General features: G+C 39.9%; 1 protein-coding gene across 4 annotated transcripts in view; it reads left to right on the top strand.

Annotated features, from left to right (window-relative positions):
• Positions 1 to 561: 561 nt before the first annotated feature.
• Positions 562 to 13,635, top strand: part of LOC136421345 (protein kinase C-binding protein NELL2-like) — a 53,028-nt gene continuing 39,954 nt past the window's right edge. For 3 of the 4 annotated variants that reach the window (XM_066408575.1, XM_066408576.1, XM_066408574.1), the window contains exon 1: positions 563 to 920. In XM_066408575.1, the coding sequence (XP_066264672.1) occupies positions 863 to 920 (58 nt within the window). In that variant the 5' untranslated portion in view covers positions 563 to 862. Of the gene's footprint in view, positions 921 to 13,635 lie in introns of all 4 variants that reach the window. The other variant, XM_066408577.1, reaches the window with a different exon arrangement.

Raw genomic sequence — 13,635 nt, 5'->3', positions numbered from 1 at the left:
TCCCTTGTTATCATCAATCAAGACCTCGGGAAAGTAGAAGCTCAGGTGCATGGTTTGTTTGATGTCTTATCTTCGAGCATTTGGAATGGTTTGGGGGCGTCAAAGATCCAGACATCGACTTGCTTTCATGTTCAAATCGCGTGTGAGCCGTCCTTTTCCCTTTGCTTTGTTAAAAGATATTATCAGCCATCAAGTGCTACATATGGTTATCATCAATTTGTCCATCATACATTCATCATATGATCAATCAACCAATGGTGTTCTAAGGAGAACGCATATAGGCGCTAATGATCCGTGAAAAGTGTATATCTGGACTTCGATCTCTGGCATTTCGGATGCATCGAATGTCGTCTTTTTCCTACGATAGTAAGAAAAGGGGGAAATAACGCAATGGCGGGAAGCCGTGCATAAATAAACAAAACGCTGGCAGCAAAATGCTCTCACGGTATCGTCCCGTGGGGTCCTGAATATCTCCCATAACCCCCCCGTCCTGTGCGTATTTTACAGACGCATTTCCGTCCTGCCCACCCCCGCAGCTGAGTGGTTCAGGCCATAAATAGGACCGCGGCTCGTCGGACGACAGAAGCACTTCCAACTGAGAGAGTTGTTTTTTCAACATTTTCAGCCAATTTTTCCTCAAGAAAAAGAACCTTTCGCTCAGATTTTTTGTGTAGACAGTACCTGCCCCTGTTAACGAAGTGTTGAGGTCCCGTGAGCCGACCAATCGTCAAATTAGCAGTGAGCGAGTGAGTGAGTCCGGCGGTACAGTCACGCGTTCCACGGCGGGAGACAGCATCACAAGTCCGCTCGCTTCAACTCGGATTCCCGCCAGCGGCAACATCTAGAGAAGCCGACCGACAAAATGAGAACAGCCGCCGTGACAATCCTCGTCTTCCTCGGCACCCTGTCTCAGATAAGAGGTACGTTGTAGGAATCAAAGTCTTTCCTATATGGGAAGAGATAGAGATAGCGGCTTGTTATTCGATGTTGCAACTTGAAGTGTGTATCGGCTTGTGTATTGGATTGTAGCGGTCTCTTAGCGCGCTGCGTTATGATTTCCTCCAAGCGCACTGTCCTGTAAGTTTTTTCTTTATTACCAGGCATTTTTGACACAATATTTCAACATTTCTACCCTCCAAGACCCATTTCAGCCGTGGTCCGGGCGTATGGCCCATGGAAGATTTTGATTGACAGATTTGCAGACAGTTCTGATGGCTTGAAGTGCACTTAGCTGCTCTGAGGGTGAACATGGGGGTTTTGGTGATACCACTCTTATAAATTGCGCAGCTAACGTGCTTAAAAAGCCACTTTGATCCAGCAAAAAGGATAGGCTTCGAGCAATGTAATTTTGGTATTAAAAAGCTTAAGTCCTTCTAGTGGAATGATCGTTTTATTCAAGCTGTAGCTTTGAGACATGTTTTACTTCATTTTGCTTTCTATACTAAAAGCTCGTTTAGGGATTACCTTGGATCCAAAAGTCATTAATTATTTCACAGAAAGCCATGTCTAATTCAGCCGACTTGTCCTTGGACTATTAGCCTCCAGGTATCATTAAATCCATGAAAAATTCATTAATTCCGAACAGAAGTGGACACATGCTATCAATTTATTTGCCTTCAAGTCGAAGGTACTTATTTTCTTGCTTTCCAGTGTCAATGTTGAGTATCTTGCAGGGAAAAACACAGAAGTAAATTATATCAAAATTTTATTACGTCCATTTTGAAGCATTATCGTATAAAGTAATCATGCACATATTACTGTGTCATTTTCAATCCTTCAGTTTTTTAAGGAAAAGAAAATATTTCAGCATTCTGCTCTGGAATCTCGCACTATTTTTCTTTCTCGGTGGAGAGAATCACTTCTAATTCTTGGTATTATGTCTAGATTGATGTGTCTAAGCTATCACAATCTGGGAACAAAGAAAACCCAGAATATTCACACCAATTATACCTGTCTCAGCCCCATGTTCTGCCGAGATTGCCTCTTCAGGTAGAGTATGGATTTCCAATAGCAGGGCCTTATTAACAGCCTTTATAGTGGGTAATTTGATAATAATGGGCGATCGCAGCTGCGACTAGAATGGTTTGTAACTTCTGTACCTCTGTAATTTAGAAGGGTTTTCGAGATGACTCGGGGTCCCTAAAGTATGAAAGTCATTTACTAGTTCATGTACTTGTCTTACTTATAGGACAGCTGTGTTGCCTTTGTAATAGAACACTGTTATTTCATTGGGATTGAAACATTTGTTGGAGTTTTGACAGCCTTTCATTTGACAAGGCTGTACTCTTTTGTTTGTGGAGCTTAGTGTTATATGTAACCGAATTGGGCTCTTTTGCAATACAGTGTGTGTGAAAAATATGCTTGTTAATGCCATCCACAGTGTGCCTGCAAGACAAGAAGGAATAGATTTGATATGGTTCTTGAACTTGCTTGGATTTGCTTTGAGCTAAAAAAAAGCGTTGAATAAGCAGGGCATATCCTAAGATATTTCAGTCTTAGTCATCAGGCTTTCGGACCACACACAACAATTTCTGAAAGTCCTGTGGCCAGTATCCCAAAATTAGCCAGTGCTGGTCATACATGGTCTATACTAATCTCCAAGCAGATGTTAGGGTGTACAAATGTAAAGTTTTCTGACTAGCCAGAATTTCTGAGTCCTATATCCAAACTATAGGACTGTCAAAAAAGCCAACCTGTCAGTTAATTGTCCACCCAACATCTGCTTGGAGATTAAGTCGATACAGCAGAACCTCTATCCGTGACCATTTTCATGGATTAACTCTAAACAGAAAGTTCATTAAAATTCTATCTTAATTACTTTGGATGTAGTTAGCGGCATGTGTATGCCTAGTTAACTTCTTCCAGCCCCTTGCATTTCTGGGTCACCCAGCCAATAAGCAAGCGAGCTGACAAATGTTTAATATCCAAATCTCACGCAACGACCCATTACCGAACACGGCGTTTTTTTTCCAGCAAGATGTTGATGTTACTCAAAACAATTATTTGTCAACTTGATGAAATTGTACTACAATGTAGATTACTTGGTTTTTGATGCAAGCAAGCACATTGTAATGTTCAATTGTTGACAGAAAACATTTTTTTTTGATACAGAAAATGTATGGTTGGCTCATGAGTAATATAGTTCAAAAGGGAAAGTTGCAAGTGAAAGTTGATTGTCCAATGTCCAAGACTGTAACTACCTGCTACTGAGATTTCACCTGTCCTGGAATGTTGGACAGCCACTAATGCTATCCTCATGGCTTTTGGGAATAACATAGTAATCTGTCCCTAATTGCTAATGGCATAAATGTGCCCTAAGCTACTACTAATTACTAAATGGTGCAAACTGGTCAGTGACTCCAGCCTTGCATACCTAAACGTAACATCAGGTACAGGTACCGGCACAGTGGTTACTTACAGACCTGAACCTGTACCTGAACTATTTGACCAAGGAGGTTAAAAAGGGACAAAGTAACTCACAGCCTTCAAATGATGGCAGAAAAAAATGAGTAGATGGTTGTTGTTCACAAAAGCATTTATTTAGACTTCAGGTATCTTATGGCATAGTTATGCACAGAATTTATGCTTTCGGAAGGATCTCAAATTAAAGATGGTGCCGATTTCAATGCCCATGCAATGTCTTCAACCTTTCTGGCGCTAAATTAAACTTTATGGTTGGAACAACACGTTTTTACTGACAAATTACACAAATGACGTAATTCTATTCAGATATAGCACTGGTACATTGATTTTCTGGTATTTGGAACCTGTACCTAAATGATTTTTGTCGTAAACACAGCAAAAGGAAAGTTTTAAATACCAGTTCTTCATTAACACAGGTGGCACGAGGGAATAGTAAAGAAGAGTAATGTACCACGCACTAATCGATTGAAGGGAGGACGATAAAAAAGATCTATAATGTGCTTAACTGTGGTTTTCCAATCAGACCCTCAGAAGTGCTAATCCTTAAAAAATGGCCACATTTTAATTTCCATATCCTGACCCTTGTTGGACCCACTATTGCGTACTATCCATCCATCCAGCACGAGGAAACGATATCGACAACCACAGGCCTCCCACTCTAATCCAATCACAGGGGCCGCAAATCTTGGCCTCACCTGACGCCTCCAATCTGGTATCTTCATATTTTAGGTCCTTCGCTGTAATTATGCTGTCGTAAAAAGCAAATATGATTTGTCACTTTGATATATGTTGAACTACAAGAAGGGACATACAATGTACATGTAACAAACAACTCAAGGTTCTCAATTAAGACTCTATACTTATTCTGAGAGTAATTGGTATTTATTGCAGCTACATGTACATACAGTATACATTAATCTGGGAAAAGAATAGTCAAACTTCCATTGTATTTTTCCATTTCCATTTTTGGTATGATAACTCATGGTGTTAAATGCCGTTTTAGAAAATTTTTGGCATGTCTAATATTTGCTAGCCCTAAAACTATTGGACTCATTCAATATACATGTAAGGCATTCTAAATTTGGTTAAGGTTGTACAGTATAAGGTTAAGACCAAAAAGTGATGTTTGCACAAATGTAGCTGGAGAACTAACTTGGTTTGGCCAGAAGTGATCTCCCAGCCTCCCTGCCCTGCACTGATTGCCTGATGATTGCCCCACCCTTGTGCATATTCCCTTCAGTGGAATTAATCAGTATGTGATGACCCATGCACTGCAGTACAATTTTAAAACCCCCGACAGAGCCCTTGTTGTTACCATATTGGTTTATAGATCTGTGTTTACACTTACAAATATCAATTTCAATGAAAGTTCTGTCCCAAAAAAATCTTAATGTATCACAGTCACTTCATATGCGATATATTCATAATGAAAAATGATTTCAAAGTTATGCAAATTAGGCCCCAAATTATGAAGGGTTAAACAATTATTTCAGGGTGTTTTTGTATCCCTTTGTAGACCATCTGACCTTGGTGGGAGCCGTGCTGTGCTGTCTATAGATTTCCAATACGTCTGCTCCCTCACCTAATCCTTCATTTGCAGCCTGTCTAGAAACAATCTGTAAATTGTTGGGGTGAATCGTACCTGGCCAGATGGTAATGCTTGTTTTCATCCAAAGTGTAGCGCAAGTGGTCCAGTGGTTTAAGCGACAGCCTCTGAACTTGAAATTTGTGAGTTCAAATCCTGGACAGTGTTTTCTTTGTCTTTGACTTGATAAACTCAGAGTCTTTGTTTTTGGCGTGTCTGTTTGTTTGTGTTGGCGTGTATCTGTAGTCATGAGGATCTGCATGGGGGGTCCCGACAATGGTTTACGCTAAATTTAGAAGAACCCCCTACGTATTATGCTAAAAACAAGGAAGACAGTTGCACAAAATTTTGGTTGCCCCGCTATGAATTACGTGCATAAGATTTCATTCCCTACGAATTATGGGAAATCAAAATAGGCTGTCTAAGCCTTACGAGAAAAGAGCATGCAGTTATTTGAATACACAGTCAGTATAGGCAGTATAGAGTGGCAGGAAGTACAGTAGATGGTTGATAAGATGACTACAAAGTTCAGACTTGGAGTAGCAGGAAGAAGATGTCAGAGGTGATGTAACTAGACTAAGTCGTTAATCACATATGATCGATAGTCCAGGTTGCAACGGGGAGCACTAGGCAGTGATAGGTACCAGACTGTTGCCACTAACCCGACTTGCGTACTGCGGGAAAGGGTTGCTGTCCTTAGAGATGTAAAGCCACTGTTCAATATATCTTTTGAATTAAAGAGCTAAAGGAATTCTCTTGGTACAGTCAACTTGTATATAGTCGATGTACTGTACTTTCTTGTCGCAACCCATGGAAGATTAGCTCTTCAGTCAGCTAAACTAGTTCAAGATCCATTTCAATTCCAGCCCACTCTACCTTCATCTGGTGGAAAGGCCATATCAATTTGGCAGTTTGTAATACCATGACCCTCTTTTTGAGGAAAAAGTGACATTTTCCAATACTGACATTTAACAAATTAAAGGAGCACCAAGCTGCACTGAAGTGTAACAAATGCAGCAAGCTGTGTGATATTAGCAGTTTTTAAAATCATTTCTCGCATTGACAGCAATTGAGAATAAAACAGCAACTAGCTGTGGTTTCAAGATAAACTCATATGCGATTTCCAGGTAATGAGCAAGCACTTTCGTATTCATTGGATACCAACCATAATTGTAAATATTTATTCGGCGAGAATTATCATCCCTTTGGTTCCTAGAAGTTAATGACCTCACATTAAATGAAGTAATGAATTCACGTCACATTTTTGTTCCAAAACTGCGTGCCTTTCCAATAATCTCACACTTGAAGGCAAAATTAATGGTGTCATAATTCTTGCTTGTCCTCTGCCAACCGTATGATGCCCATATGGTCCGCTATAAAACCACAGTGGGGGAACTACTTAATTGCTTTTTCCTTTTTGCTTATTTTTGCAGAGTTATGTTACAGCGTTTGACGATTGCTAGTGAAAGATTGTCGGCACAACAGATTTTTAGTTACGGAATGTTGTTTTGATCCCAAGTGCCTGTTACAACAAGGAAGAACAAAGCCAATAAGGGAAGTCAGGGTTCGATGCAATCCATCTATATCGATGTTAACAAATCTGGGAAATACCGATCAATCCATGCTTGGATGGCAGTGCGGTTCTAATTGCGTTATTTTATCATCTGTTCTATATCGTGGACTGCTCTCCGCATGTGGATTTTGTACGAGGTGAAGTGACGCACTGACTACTGAGAATATCTGTACATGTGTGGTCATCGTTACAAGACACAATTAATTTTCCTCGGAATCTCGTCAATATTTCAGCAAGTACTGATTTTTCAGTCTTGTGGACGGTGAGAAAAATATTGTTCATCAAATATTTATCACCTTCATTGATTTCTTGGCCTCCTTCGCACCCAGACACATGGATGGTCAATTCCATGTCCCAAGGCTCGGGACTTTTACGGACTCAGAGTGACCATTTAGGCCCCCTTTTGATCTGAGGAATGGACAATATGCCAGAGGGGTAACATTAAGCGAGGGAAAGAAATATTGAAACTGGTCAGCGTTTCTTACTGATATTTTCGAGATGAATAAATCTTAGATGTATACGTGCAGCTTTATTTCGCCAAAGATATGTATGTTTTTTAAGCCTTCGTGTATAACAAATAATTTTATGTCGAGATGTGGCAAAGACTGAGAGAAATTGTCCTTTGTGCCGATACTTTTATACACTTCACATGATCAATATGCTATTCCAGTGTGACCCAAACCCCCATTAGAGCCCTGACGTCTTACTCTATTGTCCCAGTAGTGGTACCACCATGGCACCACTTACTTTATGTCAGTAGACCCACTTAACTTGGTGTTGACCTTGACACCGATCTTAAGAAACAGCAACCACAATTTGCTTCCACAAGGACACTTAAATCGATGAAAAGTTACACATGGCTAAACTTGTTTTGAACCTTGTTAGTAAAAGGTGTCTTCTCTCAAAACAGTGTTCGCTGACTTAACCTCAAGCTTTAAATAACAAGTCATCCGGAAAAATGTAACCCTGGTTGGGAAGGGCTGCTTAAAATTCCTCCTTTTGAGGCTGGAAAAAGTCCAACAACCGATTGAACATGTTGTAAAAGTTACAGGCAAAGTCACAAAATTACATAGTCATGAAGGTGTGTAGTTTCATGGGATCCAGGAACATCTTGAAGTAGTTTGCACTGTCATCTGTCTGCAATGTTTGTGACAGAGAAGAGTTGTGGTGAGCCCTGAGTGTCCCCTTCAGGATGTCTTGTCAGTGTCTGTGTATGTTGCTGGGAATGTTGCCAAAAATGTGGGATAAACAACTCTTTTGTATACTGTCAACACTGTCCCACTGGGGAAAGCACCTGTCATAAGCTTAGTCTTGCTGTTATGTTACAGCTGGATACAGGTTAAGTTTTAATACAAAATATCTTTACTTTTGTATTCAGCAGTCTAATTTTTATTGTGAATTTTTCTACCTCCATGAAATGAAGGGTATTGTCTTTGGTGTGTCTATTTGTTTGTCTGTATGTGTTTCCACGTATAGTTCTAAATGCTTGGCAAGCCAGGTAAACTGACAGGAAGTTAGGTCAAAGGTCCCAGAAAGGTCCCAGAATACTGGATATCAAACTTCAAAGTTAATTTCATTTCCTGTCTTCAATTTCCAGCTATACAAAGCCAGTAATAAATTCAAAAATGAATAAAACAAGATATTCACAAAAAACTCTAAATATTTCACGGAAGGTCTTCGATTTCTTGTAGGCAGCCACTACAAGTTACTGCTGCCTTGCTGGCTAGTCTAAATGTTGTGTTACATTCCCAATAGATACCAAAATACCAAATACATTTGCACCAAATACCAAAGCTAACATACCGTTATAAACTTTGAAAAAGAAAAAAAAGAGGATCGAAATGTTACAGTTTTGGCCTGCTTTATCTCCGATGCAACCTCTTACTAATGGCGCTCACGTGTTGGAAATGATGTCACGCCAGCGATCATATAGCCTTGATGTATCCTTTTTCAATTTGCACCACGTCATATGCGGACGCTCTGATGGCACGTTTGATGGTCCATCCCGTCTGCAACTTGGTTACGGGTAATGGTTCGGAAAGGAGCCCATACCAAGGTGTTGGAATTATACCAAGGTGTCGGAATACTTCTGGAACACTTCTGAATATGCGATGCGTTCAACACGTTTGTGGGAGACTTGGGTTACGCAGTTTTACCCACACGATTTTACTGGCGTCTGGGTTAACATTCGTTTTACCAAGTAGCACTGGAGCTCCCATCCACAAAACACATAACGCATAGGAATACCAATAAAATTTTTTTCCACATTTCATTCTCAAACAAATAACTATGCTTACATATTATCTTTATATTTACATGTATATCAAATCTGCATACTATTAATTAGTTGCTTCCAAGAAAAATATGACTTTCTAATCAAAAGGAAATACATAATTCAGTTTGCTGCGAAAGGTATGTTCATGTACCTTGTACACGAAATAAATTGTATGTACTTAATTATTAAGTCTGTCGGAAGTAATTTGATGTGTGTAATATAATATTTTATTTCAGACCAAGCAAGGGATACAAATAGCCCCTTTTGTCATGTCTAACATGATAGAATACTGTTAAAAGGAACCTTGAAATATTACAAGTATGGATTTCTCTATTTAGCATCTTCTAAAAAGATTGAAATGTGTTTTCATTTGACAAATAGATCAATTAATCCTCCAGGCTTTAATATAGAAGGTAGCCTACAAAATTGATTAACTGTGCCCAGTTGTGTCTTAAAGTATCTCGGAGATTGAGATTTGTGCAGTCACAGTGGTTTTACTCCCATGAACGCTGAAACAACGGTAGTTAATCTGTGCAAAGGTTATTTCCCAAAGTGCCAATCCCAAGAAAAGACGAGCTATTTTACTGCTGTTTCCTAAGTCTGCTTTATGTTTGTCAGGTTTATTAATGTCAAAGAACGTATTTGAGGCTTGCGTGCCTTTTTTGGTGAGGTGTAATGAGCTATTTTTATTCGCCGTTAATCGTAGCTGGCCCGCTCTAATTCAACACTAGGTGTTGTCGGTAAATTGTTAGGTGAAGCATAAAATTATTGCTCTCTTTAATTCTCATAGCAGGTTATTTGCTATCCTGAATTCATTGTTACATATAGGCGTCATTGACAAATTGTTTGTATGGCGAAAGTTTGCCCGAAAGTCGGAACGTAGCGTCCGGTCTTGTCTGTGTTCACGGCCTATTTTTGCCAGCCACCACGTGAACGCAGTAATCCACGGAAATCCTTCCCAAAACCTTTTGCAAGAACAAGTTGATTTAACGTTTAACTTTGCCGACCCTCGTGAATTTATCGTTAAGCATTGACAGGATCCTACCCTCCTTGTAGACCCACATCTTTGCTGTGCAATTGTGCTGAAGATTCTTTATTCTACGTGTAAGGCAGGCTTAAAAAGACTTCATCAGCCCGTGTTCTGTCATGATAAGTCTGACATACAGATGATGTGACGAAGGTGACATTTCCTTCTCGCCAGGTGTCAGGTGCGCCAGCATCTCCCACAGCTGACCTCCAGGCGACCTTGAACGCTCTGCTCCGCTTCACTCGGGAAGGAAGTGTCTGCTATTTCATCCAGGTTATTTCGGCAGCGCTGATAAAATCAATAATCCTCAGTGTTGAATTGGAAAGCTGCGGGAATGAGTTCAGGCTCACTGAGGATGAAGTTTTTTTTTACGAACATGAAGATGTTTGGGACTTGAACGGTAGTCTGGCAAGCGGTAACGCAACAAGGTGGAAAATATTTTTCAAGTACAGTGCGACCAATTGTTTGAAATCACAAATTCAAAAGGTTTTGCTACTCATATTCAGCATATTTGATGTTGGAAATGTATAAGGCTAAATGATAAAATACTGTAAATATCTCGGAAACCAGGATTTTTTTCGACAGGTCAAAAACTTGCGGATGTAGAACCTCGCTTTTCTGTCCACATTCACACAATAAAACACAGATTCTCTATATTCCGTTATATAAGTAGTATCAAGCATGTTAAAGATACCTTCACCACTGATGTTTTGTTGAAATTGAAGGAAAACCCTGAGTGAAGTATAGTGGAAGCCATCAGAGCGAGCCATTCCATCACCACTGCTATCTCTGCAATCTACTGCCTCCCTGCACCCAACAATCTCCACCAAGTACTGGTGGCCATTCTGCGTCAAAAGTTAATTTTCTGCTAAATTTCACGGGGGAAGGGTTGCTGAGATAGAGTGGGGTAGATCTCTTCTTGACATGTCCTGAGGTAAGAGGTTGTGGGGTGGGAAAGAGCTGTGTGGTTTGAGTGCATGGAGATTTTTCCACTTGACTTCTTGATTTAAGAAAAGCAATATTATTTACACGAATCTGATGTCATAATTCATATACAGATATTCTAAAAAGATAGCTTTTTTCTTTAAAAAACTGCCCTTTTTTACAGAACAAAACTGCTCTAGAAGACCACAGTACTCAAGACCATCAAATCTTATCTCGAGGCGGTCACTTGCACTTGCCTGACTGTATTTGCAAACAAATGATAATGCAGCACGTTTCCCTTGATGTTTGTATAGACTCTTTTATATTTTTCCTTTGGGATTTCTTATTGAGGCTGACACAAGTCCTTTAGTTATTCATTTTTTGACCAGTAAGCTAGAAATGGTTCAATGTTGAATACTGTGGCCTGAATAGAATGTGTAAGCCAAGACCTGTATACAAACTTACATTTGTATTCCAAAGAGCCACAAAAGGTCAGGATGGGCAGCCTAGGTTATACAATACATGTAAGTCAAAGTCAAAGTGAAGCCAATTTATAAGTCTTGCTTCAAGAAAGGTGCCGCAAGTTCACCTGGAAAAATAATTACAACAGTGGGTCGTGTACATGGTCAGTGACCTGAAACTACCAGTCTGCGACCCAGAAGCGTAGATATTTCATGTTCTGCGGTACAAACTTGACAGTTGAAGCATGCCAAAGTTTAAATTCTCAATAAGAAAACTTTCCTTGTCATCTATAATTTGTGTGCCAGATCGAAAACCTTGGCAATGAAAAATGTAGATATGGAGGTGTTTCACATGTAGGTTGAAGAAACATCTGGAACTGAACTTAAGATGAATCACGATTTATTCAGGTCCTTCTTAAGGATATGGAACTCAATGTTACATAGCAAATTGCCTTTCAATCTTCCACAATGACATAATACTATATTAATTTAATAGAAACTTATTGGAACCCTGCCATACGAGTTGTCCCCATAGTTTTACCTTTGTGGCATGATAAAGTAAGGTCTACATATAGCATGTACTTTAACACTTGTGAGTGGAAGCTACAAATAAGATGACAGAACCAAGGTGGCATTGAGTTAAGCATTCTTACAAAGGCTTCCTCTAGAAAGTGTGGAGGAGACATTGATCAATGGAGCTCATTAGTGAACAGGTTCAGGCATAGTGGGCGAGCTTAGCAGCAGAAATCGTAGCTCGCAAGGTTACAAGGTACACCAGACAGGTGGTAATGGCTCAGCCAATTAAGACTTACTTACCTGTACCTGGTAACAAATCCTGGGCTTTCTATGCTTTACTGTAAGCGCCTATATTATGAGGGTCTGCATGGGGGGATCCTGGCAATGCTGTATGGTGAATTGTGGAGGGCTGGCAAAACTAGTGTGCAAACACCAAATTTAACCCGACACTCCGTTGCAGTAAAATTTGCGATGCGAATGAATGATTTTTTAAAAACGCTTAATGATGAAATCAGCATAACAAGGAATGAGCTACATGTATGTCCATGTAGGATTAAAGCAATCAATGACGCTTCATGAAGAAGTGACCAACAACGGTTAACGTTGAATTGAAAAAGCTCTCTCATAATGCCTCACAGGTATATATGCAGACCCTTGAATATGGAATGTGCTCGCTGTCAGAATTGATTTGGCACGGCATTTTATAAGATATTCCTTGATGCAAGTATAGTATGAAATTGTTGCTTCGTGTTTTGCCTATTGTACACTTCCATTCAATTCCAGATACAAATATCCCATAACACGACAAACATTCTAAGCTTCGTCCTTCAATTTGGGTTTCAGTAGGATCCTTTTACTGGAGGCTCTTTTCACCAAAGGTGGTACATTTCATTCGCCCAAGGAAACATTAAAGGCAATACAAACAAACTTTTAATGTACCCAGGAGACACTTGCAGGGAGCAGGGAGACTGTAGAGTATATATCCTGCAGGCTTTTTTATGGGCAATAAATTTCGGCATGCACTAATTTTCCAGAGTATACTACTGGTTCTGTGTCGGTAATGTGTTTTGTGCCATTTGTAGTCAGTCTGCTGGGAATGCGTGATAGATGAAAAACATCAGAAAGTGAGTTAAGTTTGCATTTCAGCGTGCACTTGTCTTGTTGAGGAGCTTAGGTGCTGTCCTTGGTGGTTTGCTTCTGCTTTGACGGTGACGATCACAAGGGCTTCAGAGAGTATTGCAAACCTTTGAGCAGGGAAGAAAGTGTAATGGAGAATCATTTCTGGTCCTCTCTCTAGTTAGACATCTACTTAGCATTGATAGGCTGACATGGCATGTTAGTTGCCCTGTACTGGCTGTAGTAGCTACAATGTTGCAGGTAAACTAGTTTTGAGTAAAAGTTTTAGTTATACAAAGCTCATACTATAAATCTTGAAATATTAACGGTGTTTCTCGCTTGAAAAACAAATTTTTTTGTGCCACAGTATTGTTTTGACAACAAATTAAAACAATGCGAAACCTCCTTTCCTCCTGTAAAATCAAATTCCCGCAAAAACAAATTTGTAGTACCTGGCCTAAAGGTGCAAGCGGGAAATTCACATCTTGTTCCCAATACTCCAGTGTTTCCTTGCTTGATTAACCACAGTGACTGTGGTTCCAGATTGTATTAAGATGATGAGGGAATTGGGACGGGGATGCTACTAGGGGTGTCCATGCTAGCAGGAGTGTTAATGAGTAGAGATCTGCACTAAAGGCGATCAGCTGGACACTCAAATTCTATTCCCAACACTCCAGTGCCTCCTTGATGATAAACCGCTGCGGTGCCAGATTGTATTACGATGATGGGCGAATT

Source organism: Branchiostoma lanceolatum, chromosome 16 (genome assembly GCF_035083965.1).
Source record: "Branchiostoma lanceolatum isolate klBraLanc5 chromosome 16, klBraLanc5.hap2, whole genome shotgun sequence".
Classification (NCBI taxonomy): Eukaryota; Metazoa; Chordata; class Leptocardii; order Amphioxiformes; family Branchiostomatidae; genus Branchiostoma; species Branchiostoma lanceolatum.
This window is presented reverse-complemented; position numbering and strand designations above follow the sequence as displayed.